This window comes from Erinaceus europaeus, chromosome 1, assembly GCF_950295315.1.
Source record: "Erinaceus europaeus chromosome 1, mEriEur2.1, whole genome shotgun sequence".
NCBI lineage: Eukaryota > Metazoa > Chordata > Mammalia > Eulipotyphla > Erinaceidae > Erinaceus > Erinaceus europaeus.
In genome coordinates, this window is record NC_080162.1 from 150,643,476 (window position 1) to 150,659,411 (window position 15,936).

A 15,936-nucleotide genomic window follows, 5' to 3' on the forward strand; every position below is an offset into this window, starting at 1 on the left:
AAAAACCCTGAAACAAAAGTTTGAGGTGGGGTGACCAACATATTGCATGTGCTAGAGTAATACTTTGTTCTCTCCAACACTTCATTTCATTAATAACCAAATAAATATTGTTGTTGTTTTACTTTTTTCTTATATTTCATAGCACAGAGAGAAATTGAAAGAGGAGGGGGGAGAGACACCTGTAGCACTGCTTCACTGCTCATGAAGCTTTCCCCCTGCAGGTGGGGACCAGGGACTTGAATTCGAGTCCTGTGGATGGTGACATGTGCATCCGTGCACTCAATGGGATGCGCCACCACCCAGCCCTGTATGTTTTTTTTTTTTATTTCTTTATTTATTTTATTGATTCCCTTTTGTTGCCCTTGTTGTTTCATTGTTGTAGTCATTGATGTCATCGTTGTTGGATAGGACAGAGAGAAATGGAGAGAGAAGGGGAAGACAGAGAGGGGGAGAGAAAGACAGACACCTGCAGAACTGCTTCACCGTCTGTGAAGCGACTCCCCTGCAGGTGGGGAGCCGGGGGCTCGAACCGGGAACCTTACGCAGGTCCTTGCGCTTTGCGCCACCTGCGCTTAACCCGCTGCGCTACAGCCCGACTCCCGTCCTGTATGTTTTTAATTATTCAAAGTCTGAGGTGGAGGAGACAGGGTTCCTCAGACACACCATCCATTTCAGTCCTGCCCCCTCTCAGAACATCTAGCACTCATTCCTTCCCCTTAGAATGGAGACCTGGCTGGCACCCAGTATAAATTGCCTCTTTTCAACCCTTTAGAGCAGGGCGAGTGGGGTGCACAAGAAAAGCTGAATTGTTGGAGGAAGTGAAATAAGTGGAACCCAGATTTCCCATGACCTTCTTCAGGGCTGGTGCCAGTATTAGCTGCCACTGCTAGTGTCCCATGCCCGACACTCACTCAGTAAACTGGCCTGTTGAGAACAAGGGCGCTGGGTTTTGAGGCAGGGTATAGAGCCCAGGTGTTGACTGAGGAGGGACAGCCACAGACCAGATGGTCAGGAAGAAGAGACAAGAGGTGAGGAAGTCAGGACTGCAAGAAGAGAGAAACAGAGGGCCACGGAGGAAGACTGTACTGCAAGAAGAGGACTGCGGGAAGGAGGGAGGAAAGCATTGAGGGGCTAAGTGCAGGGAAGAAGGGATGAGTGTAGGGAAGAAGGGAAGATGGGGAATAACTGCTGTGGGGACTACAGAGAGAATTGTAGTAATGAAGGGAGGCTTATAGGGAGGGAGACAGAATGCAGGAAGGAGTGGAGGACTGCAAAGAGAAGATTGCAGGGAGAAGAAGGCACAGGTGAGGTCAAGGAGTCAGGAACACAGTCTAGTCTCAGTGCAGCCACAGGATGCTTGCTTGCTTGCTCTTTCTTTTTCTTTCTTTGTTTTTTTTCTTTCTTTCTTTTTATTTTTTTTTGCCTCCAGGGTTGTTGCTGGGGCTTTGTGCCTGCACCACAAATCCACTGCTCCTGGAGGCTACTTTTTTTTCCCTTTTGTTACCCTTGTTGTTTATTGTTGTTATTGTTGTCATTATTGTTGGGTAGGACAGAGAGAAGGGGAAGACAGAGAGGGGGAGAGAAAGACAGACACCTGTGGTCTGGTAGGTGGCGCAGTGGATAAAGCATCGGACTCTCAGGCATGAGGTCCTGAGTTCAATCCCCGGCAGCACATGTATCAGAGTGATGTCTGGCTCTTTCTCTCTCTTCCTATGTGTCTCATTAATAAATAATTTTTTTAAAAAAAAGAAAGACAGACACCTGCAGACCTGCTTCACCTCTTATGAAATGACCCCCTTGCATGTGGGGAGCTGGGGGCTCCAACCAGTCCTTGGGGCTTTGTGCCATATATGCTTAACCCACTGCACTACCGTCCGGCCCCCAACTCTTTCTTTTTTTTAATAATGTATTTTTAAATTTTTATATTTATTTATTCTCTTTTGCTGCCCTTGTTTTATTGTTGTAGTTACTGAAATGGAGAGAGGAGGGGAAGACAGAGAGGGGGAGAGAACGATAGACACCTGCAGATCTGCTTCACCGCCTGTGAAGCGATGCCCATGCAGGTGGGGAGCTGGGGGCTGGAACCGGGACCCCTACGCTCTTTCTTCCTTTTTTGTGTGTTTTCTGTGTGTGATTTGTTCACTGGAGGCTATGTCTAGGACCACTCCTTTGAGCCAATCTGTGTTCTTAGAGGCTCTGCAGGCTTGAGTGGGGTGCTACCCTCCTCACCTCCCCAGCTTGAGCCTTCTCCTAACCCTAAGGTGTCGGTCCATCCTCCACTCAAGCCAGCTTCCTTCTAGACTGCTGACTACAGGGCCTATAGCTGCCTGATAGGCCTTTCCTGTGACTCTCAGACTGGCCACCTTGACAGGAGTCCTGTGAATACTCTATGCTCCTCACCAGGAGCGCTGCCCAAGGAACCAGGCATTTTCTTCTTGAAAGCCGGGCTCCAGAAAGTGCATAGGGGTCAGAGAAGTCAAGTTCCCCCAGGGCCAGGCTCTAAAGTCGCAGGTTCAATCCTCCATACCACCATAAGCCAGAGCTCTAGTAAAAACAAACAAACAAACAAATACTGGCCAGCTTCCAGGAACCACACTTGACTTTACCAAGAAAGGAGTAAGTAGCAGCTCTCAGAAAACCCCTAGAAGCAACTATGTCTCCATGTAGTCCCCAAGGACTTCCCTGGGAAGCCTTCCCAGACCACCACCCAGGTCCAGCTAGCTGCTTGGCCTTGAACTCTGAAACAAGCCCCACCCTTCCTGACAGTTCTGCTAGGACAAACCTCTACCCATCTATTCAGTGGCAGTGTGAGAGCCCTGTAGGATAAAGCAACTGGGGGGTTGGGGGTAGTAAACCCCTTTCAAAAGCTTTTCCTCCAAGCCTTTGGGGGGGTGGGGAAGTGGGGGATTCGGGCAGCAGAATGCAGCCCAAGGGAGAGGGTAGAGGCCTGGGTGGAAGCCCAAGGCCCATGGAATCTTTCCTGCCCCTCCCTTCCAGATTAACTCCATCCTGCTAATTGTGGCAGCCCTCTGCTGCCTCTTCTCCCCTCCCCCACAGCGTATTCCTCCTCCCCCCTCTCCCCTCCCCCATCCATCCGAATGATAAAGGGCCCCAGCCCCTGCCCCCAACCGGCCTCTGGCCCCTATCCTGCCCCGCCACTGCCCCATTGCCCCACACCCTCAAAAGGCCAGGACCCTACCCAGGTCGCTGGCCTTCCCTGCATGGGTCCCTGCAGCAGCCCGGGCCTGGGTCAGCCGGGAGTGGAGTCGCCTTCTCAGCCCCCCAAGAGGAGGAAGAAGAGGTACCTACGGCATGACAAGCCCCCCTACACCTACTTGGCCATGATTGCTCTTGTGATCCAGGCTGCACCCTCCCGCAGGCTGAAGCTGGCCCAGGTGAGAAGGTCCCCATCTATCGTCGCACCTTTTTCCCTGGCCTGGCTCCCACCTACTCTGGGGCTCCAGCCTCCACGCCCACCGGCTCTAGCATGCGCTCTGGTGAACTCAACCACCGCAAGGTCACTGGGGTGGGAGCTAAGGGGCCTTGGCAGGAGGAACAAGCCCTGGGAGATATCCCCACCATCGGGTTCCAGGTGGGAGAGGGCCCACACCCCTGCATGGGGCTCACGGCACCCCCCACCCCCCTCAGATCATCCGGCAGGTCCAGGCGGTGTTCCCCTTCTTCAGAGATGACTATGAGGGCTGGAAGGACTCCATTCGGCACAACCTCTCTTCCAACCCATGCTTCCGCAAGGTGGGGCTAGGCGTTGGTGGGGGTGGGGCGGGGCGCAAAGCCAGAGGCTCCTGGGTCCGAGGCCCCACCCAAGCCTACCCCTACCCCCCCCCCCCATACACCAGGTGCCTAAAGACCCCGCGAAACCCCAGGCCAAAGGCAACTTCTGGGTCGTGGACGTGAGTCTGATCCCGGCGGAGGCGCTGCGCCTGCAGAACACTGCGCTGTGCCGGCGCTGGCAGAGGGGCGCGCGGGATGCCTTCGCCAAGGACCTGGGCCCCTACGTGCTGCACGGTCGGCCCTACCGACCACCCAGCCCACCGCCACCCACCAGCGACGGCTTCAGCATAGAGTCTCTGCTCGGGGACTCCAGTGAGGGCACTGCCCGGGCCCAGCCAGAGCCCCGGAGCAGCCCCACACCCGAGCCCCGCCATGGGGACAAAGTGGTGCCCACTTCACCCTTACCCTCCGAGAGGCCCGTGTGGGTCCCCCGCCCCCTCCCTGGGTCCAGGCCCATGAGAGTAGAGGGGGAATCATTCCAGGTGGGCACAAGTGGGGCCCCACACCTCAACTCAGAGCCTAGGCCCTGGCCCCTCCACTTCATGCAGGGCACCCCAGGTGCTGGGGGACTGTCCAGTGGGGGACACAGGGCTTCGTTTTGGGGGCAGCTGCCCACCTCCTACTTGCCCATCTACACTCCCAATGTGGTGATGCCTCTGGCCTCAGTGCCATCCACCTCTTGCCCCCAGTGCCCACCCTCAACCAACCCAACCTACTGGAGGGTATCTCCTGAAACCCATGCCCCCCCAGGGCTGCTCTGGGATCTAGATGCTCTTTTTCAAGGAGTACCACCCAACAAAAGCATCTACGACGTGTGGGTAAGCCACCCCCGGGACCAGGCTGCTTCTACACCAAGCTGGCTACTCTCCTGGTACAGCTTGTGAGCACCCCCCCCAACCTTGCACCTCCCTCCAAGCTTTCCTCTCCCATCCCTGCTGACTTACTGGGGGGTGGGTGTGTATCAAGATCAAGAGGAGCCTTTGACCACAACAACCACCTTAAAATACCAGGCTCCCACTACAGAGTCCACAATGTTTATTGGACCCCACAAAGGGATGTGGCCCAGATCAGGCCTGCCTATCCAACCCCCAGAGAGGCAAGGCTGGAAGGGGCCCAGCTCAGCTTGGAGAAGGCCAGCCATGTCCCCTCTTTCCAGGCTATCTGTCCACCAACCCACCATCCATCCATCCATCCATCACCATCTGTCACTGCCCCTCCCTGCCTCTAGGGAGAGGGAAATCCTGATGGCTCCAGTCTTGAGAAGTTCTGTCCTTCTTCAACTGCCATGGGGAAGGAGGTAGCACCGTTAGGGGGAAAGTGGACGGAGAGTGAAGATGCCCCTTGGTTTTCCCCTGGTTTTGCGGTGGTGGGGAGAACAGTAAAGGAACAACAACATTTGCATGGCAAGTCTGGTTTTTGGTGGCTGGGGTGGGGTGGTGTGGGGGCTTGGGGAACCACTTGGCTGGAATCTGCCTTCAGCGACTGGGGACCCCCACTGGGCGCCGAGATAACAGCAGATGGTGATAAGGGGGTGGGGGCAAGCTCCTGGCCAAGAGAGGGGGGTAGTCGTTCCTCTGGCGAAACATTCCTCTCCCCTTCAGGCAGAGTGAGGACAATCTGGGCATTGAAGGGTGAGGGGTGGGGAGTGGGGCGCAGTGGGTCCCCGAAAGTGAAGAGGTTGTAAGGGTTAGGGACTTAGCAGCCTCTGCCGGCAGAGGCGTGATCCCAAACTCTTTGGAGCACGCTTAGGCAGGCAGGTCCTCTGGGGGTGCGAGTGCCGGACTGGAGCCACTGTCTGGGCCTGGGCTGGGAGGGCTGCCGGGGGACGGCGTGGGAGTGCAGGGGGTCCCGGTGAGCGGTGTGTCCGTGCTGAGGGAGGAGGGTGTCCCGGAGCGCGGGGCCCTGCGGCGCCGGGCCGGCCCCAGCTCCACTTGGCCCACTCTTTCGGCGAACTTGAGTGAGCACACCGTCTCCCCAAGGTCCTCCGGCCGCGTAGAGATCTGCGGGGAGGCGGCGCTGAGGGGCGGGTCGCGGGGTGGTGGCGCCTTGCGCGCCCCGCCCCACGCCCACCTGCTGGGGCCGCCGCGCCCACCTGCAGTAACAGCACCGCAGTGGCGCCGGGTCCCAGAGCCGGCTGCAGCAGGCGCGTGAGCTGAGAGTCTCGGAAGGGTATGTGAGGCCGGCGGGCCCGCAGAGCCGCCATCACGCCTCCGAGAGCCAGCAGCGAGCGGTTGATGGCCCGCGCTTCCCGCAGACGCCGGGCACCATCGCGGTCTCCTTGCATTGGCCCGGCTGCCCCTGTCTTCCAGGCCCGCTCGGAGCCCGCCAAGTCCACCAGGTGCAGCGTGCCTGCGGGGGCGAACCAGCAGTGCATGGGAGGGAGGCTTCGGTTCCGAGCCATGGGTCCCCAGTGAGGCCCTGGGACCTTACCTGCGGTGCCAGGACCCCGCGGCGAGGCCCCGCGCAGTGTCAGAGTCACCAGGGCGTGTGACCGCGAGCTGTGTTGGTTCATGGCTGTGGCAGCCGTGGCCCGGTTGCTCCTCCCCAGGCTCAGCATCTGGAGGGCCGACAAAGGAGGCTCATCTGGTGAAAAGAGGGTGCCCACCTCGGCGTGGGAACTCAGGGTCCCCCAGCAGCCTTACCTGGTGCAGCGTCTCCAGGCTGGGCACATCCCAGTAGGTGAGGCCAGCCACCTGGATGCCCCCCTGACCTGCTGGGCCCTGCCTTACAGCCAGACGCTCAGAAGACCCTGGGGCTAGGAGATCCCTGGTGAGAAAAGGGGGCGGGGATGGGGGGGAGCAGCAGGTGGTTTGGTTCAGGGATCCATTTTAGGTTCTCTTGAGTGGCAGGCAGGTGGGGTGGAGGCAGCCTGACCTGACTGCTTCATTGTAGATCTCCACCATGCTGAGGGTTACTCGGTGCTGCCCTCCACTGCCCATCTCCCTGAACAGCGACTGCAGTGCCCTGGGAGCTATGCCGGGGTCCTCAGGTGGGCCCTGGAAATGGCGGTTGGGGAATACTGGTCTGTATCCCCGCTGGGATACATCCCACCCCCAGGCCTTCAGGAACCACACCCAGAATGTGGTTCTCGTCCCACCTCCATGCTGTAGGTCTTTCCAGTTCCCGTCTGTCCATAGGTGAAAATGCAGACGCTGTAGCCCTGGAGGCAAGACAGCACAGTGGGCTCTAGCTCTCTGAAGACCTGGGGAGGGGAGATTGACCAATAAGGAGAGTGTGAACAGGGGCCACGAGGTGGCATAGCTGTTTAATGCACATGTCACTGTACTCCAGGACCCTGGTTCAAGTCCCTGGTCCCCGTTTGCAGGGAGAAAGCTTCACAAGCAGTGAAGCAATGCTGCAGGTGTCTCCTTGTCTATCCTTCTTTCTCGCTTTTAGTTATCTTTATTGAATAGACAGCCAGAAATCAAGAAGATATGGGAAGATACAAAGAAAGAGAAACACCTGCAGCACTGCTTCACCACTCGCAAAGCTTCCTCTTTCAGGTGGGGACTAGGGGCTCAAACCCAGGCCCTTGTACATTGTAATGTGCGCTTAACTAAGTGTGCCATTATCTGGCCCCTCTGTCTCTTTAGCCACCTTCCTACATCAATTTCTCTCTATCCTATCAAATTAAATAAAGTTTAAAAATGAGAGGGGAGGGAGTCCGGCGGTAGCACAGAGGGTTAAGCGCATGTGGCACAAAGCGCAAGGACCGGCATAAGGATCCCGGTTCGAGCCCCCGGCTCCCCACCTGCAGGGGGTTGCTTCACAGGCGGTGAAGCAGGTCTGCAGGTGTCTATCTTTCTCTCCCCCTCTCTGTCTTCCCCTCCTCTCTCCATTTCTCTCTGTCCTATCCAATAACGAACAACATCAACAATAGCTACAACAACAAAAAACAAGGGCAACAAAAAGGAAAATAAACATAAAAAAAATGAGAGGGGAGTCAGGCAGTAGCACAGCAGGTTATGCACAGGTGGTGCAAAGCGCAAGGACCAGAGTAAGGATCCCGGTTCGAGCCCCTGGCTCCCCACACCTGCAGGGGGTCATTTCACAAGTGGTGAAGCAGGTCTGCAGGATCTTTCTCTCCCCCTCTATATCTTCCCCTCCTCTCTCCATTTCTCTCTGTCCTATCCAACAACAATGGCATCAATGACAACAATAAAATAACAAGGGCAACAACATAAAGGGAATAATAATAAATATTATTTATAATAAATAATAAATATCTTTTAAAAATGAGAAAGGGAGTCTGGTGGTAGCGCAGCGGGTTAAGCGCACGTGGCACAAAGCACAAAGAGCACCTTAAGGATACTGGTTCGAGCCCCCAGCTCCCCACCTGCAGGGGAGTTGCTTCACAAGCAGTGAAGCAGGTCTGCAGGTGTCTAACTTTCTCTCCCCCTCTGTCTTCCCCTTCTCTCTCCATTTCTCTCTGTCCCATCCAACAACATCAAGAACAATAATAACTAGAACAATAAAAAAAAAATCAAGGGCAACAAAAGGGAATAAATAAATATTTTTTTAAAAATGAGAGAGAACAGAGCTTGATGCCCCAGGAAGGGTGGTCCTGGGGAGCATGGTGGAAAGGTTGATCTCCCAACAATGGTTGCTAATCCAATGTTTTATCCACTGCGCCACCTCCTGGACCACTGATCTCCCACCAATGATGAGGTTCCCCACCCCTTGGGGTGTCCTAGGAGTGGTACTCGAGCACAGGCAGAGAGGTCACTCTTGAAGTTGCCCTCTATAATGCAGGCAGAGATTATAATGGTGCCTGTTGTGAGGGTTAGGAAAGAAGAAGTTGGGGGGCAGCCTTTGCCTTACAAAGCTCGAGCCAGATGGACTGGTGAGCATGTGGAATGATGGCCAGATTAGGTTAGGTCCTGGATGGTTGGCAAATGACCCTCTTTCCTGCCCTGAAGGCAAGTAGATTCCTAGTCCTTCTTGAAGTTGGCTGTGGACTGTGAGGGTAGCACCCATAATTGACAGTGTGAAAAACTATGACTAGGTTTGGGGCATGGGTGGGTGCACATAAGTGAGGGGACACAGGGAGAGATGCTTTTGATTCTTCTGTCTGTTGAGACACAATGAATTGGGTGTGTGGGGAGGGGAACTACTGTCTAAAGGGCTACCCCAAGTGCCACAGTGCAGGCCTGCAGTTTGGCATAGGAGCTGAGGCCAGGAGTGGGAAATGGGGAAGTTGGAGTCCTAGCCCCCTTCTGCAAATAACTTTGCACTACTATTTCAGCTCCTGACCTAAGCCCTCCCAGCTAGCTCCATGTGGAGAAGTGTGGGGTGCATGTAGGGGTAGTTGGGGTTGGAAGCTTACAAGTCTGCTTACCTGGCACCCCACTGCACTTGCCAGGAGTCCAAGTATGTGTGTGTGTGGGGGGTGGTGGCGGAGGAGAGGGGACAGCCAGTGAAGCTTGGAGGGAGGTCACTGCACTCTCCCAAACACAGCAGTGCCCCACCAGGTCTCAAGTTCAGCCCTGCTTGAGAGTAACTGCCACCTCAGACAGGTTCCTCTCCTTAGTTCCCAGGCAAAAGCTAATTCTTGAGATGTTAACCTCAATGTCCACACCAGTTTTGGGGGGGTTACACAGGCTAGTGGGGACTGTGGAGGAAAGCCCCCTGAAGGAGAGGAGGTACCCTCTGAGTGCCACCATTCTGTCCTGGTTGGCAAGTGGTGGACACAAAAAAGGTAATGAACCTCTTTTGGACTCCAGAGATTCAGGAAGTGTCAGTACAGGTGCCAGGGTGGCAGGAAGCATCACCTCCTCCTGGCTGGCATCTGGAGGGAAGACCCAGTCCAGGCGAAAGTGACGCTGACGACCCCGATAGCTGGTGGTAACAGTGCCTCCAGGACCAGGCTCTGCATTCACCAGACTGGAGGGCATCCCTGGCCTCAGTCGACACAGCACTCGGATGTTTCCTGGGGTGGAGAGCAGGCCCTGAAGCCCAGGAACTCCCTTTCTTCTGTTGTCTAATGCGCTCACTGCACCCATTTCAGGCCTGCATACCCTTGAGCTCCAACAGCCGCCCAGGGCATCCAGCAGTGGGCCGCTGCTGTTGTTCCTCAGGGAGCTGATTCCCAGGCCCTCTTGCTGACAGAGCTCCCAGGGCCCAGGATACCTGGAGAAGTGGGGATGCAGGGAAATAGCTGGGGTTCTTGGGGGAGGTGGGGAGCCTCCCTGGACCACCTGGGGGCAGCACTCAGTGGGCTGGGAATGGAGCCCAGGAACCTAAGGAAGCCAAGGCAAGGTCAATATTTGTCTCTTTTGGGATTCTTGGAGAGACCCCCCTCCCCACAAGTCTGCACAACAGAAATGGGTGGGAAGAAGAGGTGAGCTCAGACAAGTCCTGGGATTGGGAAAGGAGTCCCCTAAGAACACTACTGGGCAGGGTCCTGACCTGGCCTTGGGCCTCACTTAGTGAGCCCTGGCAGCTCTGAGTGAAGGTGCTGACCAGTCCTCGAAGGTCTCCACAGCCCTGACGCAGACTGACCATGCGCGTGTGAAGCCCTGTAGGAAAGGTGGTGTGAGGGGACCCTGTCCCCTGGGCTGCCCCCTTGCCCTGGGGCCACCCTTACCTGCCAGCTGCTTGTGCACCTGCTGCAGCTCCCTCCTGCAGTTCTGCTCAGTCTCCTGCTGGAGCTGCCGGAGGGCGCCCTGAAGGCCCTGCAGCTGCACCTCCTGCACCCCCAACTGCCCCCACCCATCACTGAGCAAAAAGGCACTTACCGGGCCCTGCTTCAGGTACCCTCCCTGCCCAAGGACCCAGTCTCCCTGCCCTGCCCAGCACCCACCTGTACCCGAAGGGCTTCAGTGGTGTCCTGGGCCTCCTGGAGTCGGCCCTGCAGCTCCACTAGGGCCTCCGCCTCCTCCTGGAGGAAGGCAGGAGTCAGGAGCCTGGTGAAGAGGGGCACTAAGCAGCACCACTTACAGATGTGGAAACTTCATCCACTCTGTGCCACAGGACTCCTCCCCCAGTGTCTCTGCTCTCCCGAAGCATCACTCTAGACAGGAAGGGGGATCCCCCATTGTCCTCAGTCTTCTGGATGGGGTTGCTTGTACAGACCATTGAGGCCCATCCACAGCCCTACGCCATCACAGATGTCAACCACAGCACAAGATCCCCAGGAAAGCTCTGCAGTGCTGCCAGGGGCCAGGCTTGCAGAAGCCCTAGCCCTGGGACAGGAACAATATGGAGAAGAATACCTGGGGGGCCCGGGGCTGAGAGCCAGGGCCCCAGTGCAGCAGCAGGTCGCGTGTGAGGCTCAGGCTCTGCTTCAGAGCCTCATTCTCCAGGGTTAGATGCTGCACTCTTTTTTCTGAGTCTGTCGCTCCCTAGTGGAGAGGGAAGCACTCAGGACTCATGCCAATGCCTGCCCGCCCTAGCAGCACCGCTCTGCCCCCCCCCCCACCTCACCACGCCCAGGCGCAGTCGGCCCAGCTCCTCCTCCTGCAGGTCCAGCTGCTGCCTCAAGTCTTCCAGCTGGGATGGAGGGATGGGTGTAGGGTGAGCTCATAATCCAGTTCCCCCCGGACCCTGCTGGCCCCTCACCTGTCCAAGAATGAGCTGCTCCAGCCGCTGCCAAGCCCTCTGCTCTTCCTCCTCCAACTGGAGGGGCTGCTGCTCCTGGGGCTCATCCCCTTGTGAAGGGGAAGGGAAATCTTTTTGGGGTGAGGACCCTAGGGTGGGGTGAACTCAATTAGGATGGATGGGGTTCCTGAACTGAAGGAGGGGGCACCTGGGAAGTTGGGGTGACTTAGGACCCTGCACCTCACGCCACCCAGATTCTGGTGGGCATCTCGCCCCCTCCCCCCACAGCTCCTCTTTAACACATTTACTCACCAACCAGAGTCGGGGGTTGTACCCCTGATGCAAGCTGTGTTCCTTGGTGGAGGACCTGCCTGCCCCTCGGGCTCCGGATCCATGCCAGGAGGGCCAGAAGCTGACCAGTCACTGTCAGCAGTGGGGGCACATCGCCAGGCTGAGGAAAGAGGTGAGTTTATGAGTCAGACAAGGGAGAGGACAGGGATGTGGAAGTCAAGACACTGAGAGAGGGTCTTCGGCCCTGCTCACCTTGCTTGGGTCAGGAGTGTTCCCACAATTCTCTTCTGCCCCCAGCTGGACTGAAAGGAACTCAGCGAGACGCACGAGAGCCTCTTCCAGGGAGACCTCGGCTGGCTGTCCCTCGGCTCCCGCCCCGGGCACATTCTCCGAGTCTGAGCAGCCTGCGGGAGGGGGGCGTGCTGGCTCACTTCGGAGGCTAGGCCCCCAGACGGAACCTGCCGGGTTCCTCACTCGGCCCCGGGATTGCAGTTCTCCCCACACACTGCCAGCACCTACCAACTAGGTCGCTCAGCTCGGTACACAGCTCTGTCGAGGGCTGGTTGGGGCGGCGACGGCCCCCAGGCTTGCTGCCGGTGCTCTGGAGAGGGAAGGAGTGGGGAGCCCTAAGGAGCTGGGCAGGCAGCCAGTGGGCTCCCTCCCTCAAGGAGTAGCACCGAAAGGTAGGGCTCAGATCTTTCCTTTTCTACACCTGAGCAGGGACGGGGTCCCCGGGCGGCCCCTCCCCAGAGACCGCGCTCCGCGGACGTGCGCTGCTCGGGCCTGCAAAACCCGTTCTGGGAACGAGGCTGAGCAGCTCACCTGAGCAGGGTCTCCGGGGTGGGCAGCTGCCACGGCCCCGCCATCCCTGCGGAAAAGGCTGTAGAAGATGTAGATGAGCAGTGAGTAGAAGGCGTACATGGGAGCACGGGGCGGCAGAGGGCCCCGCTGCGCGCCGCCCCGCGTCCCCGCCAGCCGCAGAGTCGGTGCGCATGCTCCATCAGCCGCCCCCACGACGCGGTTCCCGCGGGCGGAGGGGCTTACGCGAGGGGAGGCCGCCGGAGACACCTACCTCGCACCCCTACTTCGTACAGAACCCGGTCTGAGAGCCCGCTTGACGCCCCACAGAGTGCTTTTGGGACGCCTCTAGTCTACCGGCAGAGAATCCCACAGCTCCTTTTTAATAATAGTAATGGGTTTACTAAGAATCAGGGATTCTCTGGTAATGCGATGTTGGGATCGAACTGGGGACTTCATGCAATCAAGTCCAGGGCTTAGCCACTGCACCAACAGCCTCTACAGCCTCTACAATTCTAGTAACTAACAGCCCTGATTATTTCATTCCATCTGGCCTTCACCAAACTCCGCCCACAACTCACCATTTAAGCCACGCCCAGGGACACACCCCTATCAAAGTCCCGCCCTCTCGTCTAAGCCCCTCCCTCAACCCCGGCTCACACCCGCCCTTCAAACACCGCTCACTTTCGCATTCCTGCACAACCTCCTCACAGTCCCCGCCACTCCAGGAGTAGCCCCACCCAGACCCCCCCTCCCCTAATGACTCCGCCCACCCTCACCTCACAGACCCCTCCTCTGCAACCCTGCCCGCCCGCCCAGATTTCTCCCCCCTCTTGTCCCTCAGTCCCTCCTCTAGCAGCCGAGCTCTCTTCTCACAGCCACGCCCCCAGGCCCCGCCTCATCCCTCTGGGTCTCCTCCCATTCAATCACTGCCCGTCTGCCAGGCCCCTCCTCACATAGACCCTTCCAATCTCCATCCTCTCCAATCACAGCCCCGCCCGCCAAATCCATCTCTTCCACTCATGACCTCGCCCACCAGGCCCTTCCCCTCAAACTTCCCTTCCCTCCACATAACCTTGCATTCCTCACAGCCCGGCCCTCACTACAGATCCTCCCCAACACTCAGAGCCAATCCTAGTGTCCAGCCTCCCGCCCCTCTGACACTCAGGGTAGCGCGCTTCGCTCACTCCCTCACTGCGCTTGCGCGCAGGCCTCTCTCGGCGCTCTAGCCGCGGCTCCTCTCGTTGGTGCGCGTCTAAGGCACGGGGAGGCGGGACAGCCCAGGCTCGGTGGGCCGGTTCAGGCCTCCTGCTGACCGCTGCATCTTCCGCGCGCGGCTTCGTTGCTTTGGAGGGTCGGTGCGTCGCTCCTCCCCGGCCGGGTTCTGAGGACGGTACCTTCCTGACCCTAGGGGCCAGGCCGAGTGAGCCTCCGAGCGTCCCGGCCTCTCCTCGCCAGGTCGCTCCCCACCCCTTGACTCCCAGGGCCGCAGGGCTCAAGCGCGCTCAGCCCAGCCTCCCGCGCCTTTTTCTCTCTCCTTTTCTCCGATTTTTCTCCTCTCTTCTCCACAGTTGTGTCCAGTGACCCGCGGGCTCCAGAAAATTTCGAATGAGGTCATCCCAACATTTAGAAATGGGGCTCTGGAACCTAGGAGCCCTGGAGATCTGTCCTTAGGACTGATCCATTGCTGGCTTCTGCGTTTTCTCTTATTTTTTCAAGTTAAGGATCCCCTTCCTGTCTCCTCAAACGCACTACCTCCTGAGGTGCTATGACCCCCAAGCCGTGGGGTGAGTGGAGTACAGCCCTGTCCCACCTTGCCCTGGGAGCCGTGTCTCTACATGCTGCTTTGAGCACTGCCCAGGTGAGTGAGTATACTGGGGCTGGAGGTGGGTAGATCCTACTCAAAACCCTAAAGATATAGCAATAGCTAGTTCCCTGGACTAGGGGTGAGTTCAGGGGCCAGGCTCCCATGAGCCCCACACCCTTTACTGCTTAAAGGAAGGATCCAACCGTTTCCCCATGTGTCCTCCCATCCCTGTGTTGACAGGCAAGTCGAGGAGCCGCTGCTGGCTTCTTGCTCCAGGCCTTGGATGCCATGACCATGTTAGCCCCAGGGCTGGGCACAGATGAAGACTGTCTTGCTGGAGCTTGGGTGGCCACTGTCATCGGCCTGCCCCTCCTGGCCTTCGATTTTCACTGGGTGAATGGGGACCGATCCTCTGCCAACCTGCTTCTAGGAGGAGGCATGGTGCTGGCGGTGGCTGGTGACCACCTTGGTGTCGAGGGCCGCTCTGTGGCTGGTCAGGCGGTGGTGCTGGTGGTGGCTGTGACCATCCTCATCGTGGCCGTTTTTACTACCAACATTTATGGGATGTGGGGGGGTGCGATGCTGGGAGCTGCAGGCCTCCTGAGCCGGCTGGAGGAGGACAGACTGCTGTTGCTGCCGAAAGAAGACATCTGTCGCTGGGCCTTGGCTGTGGGCAGTTGGGCCTACCACCGGGCCCTACACGCACAGCGCCTGCAGTGGGAGTGACAGCTGGAGACCACAAGAAGGGCTTCTGCTCCTGGGTACCCTGGCTTTGGACTCCCCTCCCAAGGGTCTGCTCCTAGAGCCTCCTCCCAAGGAGACTTTCCTTCCCAAAGTAATCTTGCAGCATGTAGGATAACTGGTCAAAGGGTAGTGTGGAGGCTGCCCTTCACTGAGTGGCCGAGTAGGGATTTGCTCAGGCTGAATGAAGGGGACAAGGGTGCAAGGCACATTTGGGGGGCCTGGTTCTGAGAAGACCATGATTGTGGGAACAGAGAAACTTGGTCTCCAATAAATTTTAGGGTTTCAGCAGGAATGTGGAATTTGTCCATTTTTGAGAGGGACTTATTTATGAAAGAGATAAGGAAAGAGAATCAGAACATCACTTTGGCATATTCGATTCCAAGGATCAAACTCAGGCTTTCATGCCTAAGAGCCCAAAGCTTTTTCTTTATCTACTGTACCACCTCCTGGAGGGTTCCAGTGAACTTCTTTGGCCTCTAAGCCAGAAACTAGTTTCCCTGAGCAATGGAACCACCGGGGGCCGCCTCACCCAACCTGACTTGTTTGGAGAGTTCCACACTGAGTAGGCATAATCCAAGGGTCTTGCTTTCCTTGGACATGGAGTTAGGGATATCCTCGTAAAATCTGGCAGGTGGCCCTCTGGGACAGTGACCTCCACAGGTTGCTCGCTGGGGCTGGGATGACGGTTGGGGAAGGCTGGACCACAGCTGTTTCCAGAAGCAACTCCCCCACGCCCCCTACGGAGCTGACTACCTATTTGCCCTCCAGCCTGTGCGAGGCCAGTCCTGGTCTCCAATCTCTCGTTCCTTGGTTAATCCCACACCAGAATTAGGAAACCTAATCGCGTATAGCATCCAGCTGATTCCAGTTGTGGGATAACGTGGGCACTAGTCTTTTTTTTTTTTTTTTTTTAACCAGAGCACTGCTCAGCTCTGGTTTATGGTGGTGCGGAGGATTGAGCCTGG

The 15,936-nt window shown here is 57.3% G+C and overlaps 3 protein-coding genes and 1 long non-coding RNA gene across 6 annotated transcripts; 2 read left to right on the forward strand and 2 right to left on the reverse strand.

Moving 5' to 3' along the window:
* The first annotated feature begins 3,216 nt into the window (after positions 1 to 3,216).
* On the forward strand, positions 3,217 to 5,193 carry FOXH1 (forkhead box H1). Its single transcript, XM_007539194.3, has 3 exons — positions 3,217 to 3,395; positions 3,649 to 3,753; positions 3,858 to 5,193. Exons 1-3 carry the CDS (start codon positions 3,222 to 3,224, stop codon positions 4,674 to 4,676), a joined length of 1,098 nt encoding a protein of 365 aa, XP_007539256.1. The 5' UTR covers positions 3,217 to 3,221; the 3' UTR covers positions 4,677 to 5,193.
* Positions 4,814 to 12,607, reverse strand: KIFC2 (kinesin family member C2). Of its 2 annotated transcripts, none has more exons than XM_060197244.1 (18): positions 12,445 to 12,607; positions 12,142 to 12,223; positions 11,875 to 12,026; positions 11,644 to 11,782; positions 11,353 to 11,480; positions 11,218 to 11,283; positions 11,007 to 11,135; positions 10,595 to 10,672; positions 10,379 to 10,493; positions 10,201 to 10,310; positions 9,810 to 9,921; positions 9,564 to 9,721; positions 6,890 to 6,994; positions 6,667 to 6,788; positions 6,435 to 6,558; positions 6,223 to 6,349; positions 5,885 to 6,141; positions 4,814 to 5,792 (listed from the first exon to the last, which is right to left on the reverse strand). In XM_060197244.1, the coding sequence occupies exons 1-18, from the start codon at positions 12,541 to 12,543 to the stop codon at positions 5,538 to 5,540; spliced, it is 2,358 nt and encodes a 785-aa protein (XP_060053227.1). In that variant the 5' UTR covers positions 12,544 to 12,607; the 3' UTR covers positions 4,814 to 5,537. The 2 variants fall into 2 exon arrangements, with proteins under 2 accessions (XP_060053227.1, XP_060053220.1); XM_060197237.1 differs by having other exon boundaries at positions 6,890 to 6,952; positions 12,445 to 12,591.
* LOC132540341 (uncharacterized) lies at positions 8,292 to 9,493 on the reverse strand. Its single transcript, XR_009551496.1, has 2 exons — positions 9,131 to 9,493; positions 8,292 to 8,563 (listed from the first exon to the last, which is right to left on the reverse strand). It is a non-coding gene; the product is annotated as an uncharacterized LOC132540341 (long non-coding RNA).
* Positions 12,608 to 13,637: 1,030 nt separating the features above from the next.
* On the forward strand, positions 13,638 to 15,263 carry TMEM276 (transmembrane protein 276). 2 transcript variants are annotated; one of them, XM_060197280.1, is made up of 3 exons: positions 13,638 to 13,778; positions 14,140 to 14,281; positions 14,468 to 15,263. In XM_060197280.1, the coding sequence occupies exons 2-3, from the start codon at positions 14,189 to 14,191 to the stop codon at positions 14,951 to 14,953; spliced, it is 579 nt and encodes a 192-aa protein (XP_060053263.1). In that variant the 5' UTR covers positions 13,638 to 13,778; positions 14,140 to 14,188; the 3' UTR covers positions 14,954 to 15,263. The 2 variants fall into 2 exon arrangements, with proteins under 2 accessions (XP_060053263.1, XP_060053255.1); XM_060197272.1 differs by having other exon boundaries at positions 13,680 to 13,778; positions 13,992 to 14,281.
* The last annotated feature ends 673 nt before the right edge of the window (positions 15,264 to 15,936 follow it).

Excerpts from the sequence above, each read along its gene's own strand:
- FOXH1 (XM_007539194.3), top strand. The coding sequence starts at position 3,222 with ATGGGTCCCTGCAGCAGCCCGGGCCTGGGTCAGCCGGGAGTGGAGTCG. Across the intron at positions 3,396-3,648 it reads GCAGGCTGAAGCTGGCCCAG|ATCATCCGGCAGGTCCAGGC; the intron begins GTGAGAAGGTCC and ends CACCCCCCTCAG. Across the intron at positions 3,754-3,857 it reads CCAACCCATGCTTCCGCAAG|GTGCCTAAAGACCCCGCGAA; the intron begins GTGGGGCTAGGC and ends CCCATACACCAG.
- KIFC2 (XM_060197244.1), bottom strand. The coding sequence starts at position 12,543 with ATGTACGCCTTCTACTCACTGCTCATCTACATCTTCTACAGCCTTTTC. Across the intron at positions 9,722-9,809 it reads GCGGCTGTTGGAGCTCAAGG|GAAACATCCGAGTGCTGTGT; the intron begins GTATGCAGGCCT and ends TCTCCACCCCAG. Across the intron at positions 6,350-6,434 it reads GCCTGGAGACGCTGCACCAG|ATGCTGAGCCTGGGGAGGAG; the intron begins GTAAGGCTGCTG and ends TCGGCCCTCCAG.
- TMEM276 (XM_060197280.1), top strand. The coding sequence starts at position 14,189 with ATGACCCCCAAGCCGTGGGGTGAGTGGAGTACAGCCCTGTCCCACCTT. Across the intron at positions 14,282-14,467 it reads CTGCTTTGAGCACTGCCCAG|GCAAGTCGAGGAGCCGCTGC; the intron begins GTGAGTGAGTAT and ends CTGTGTTGACAG.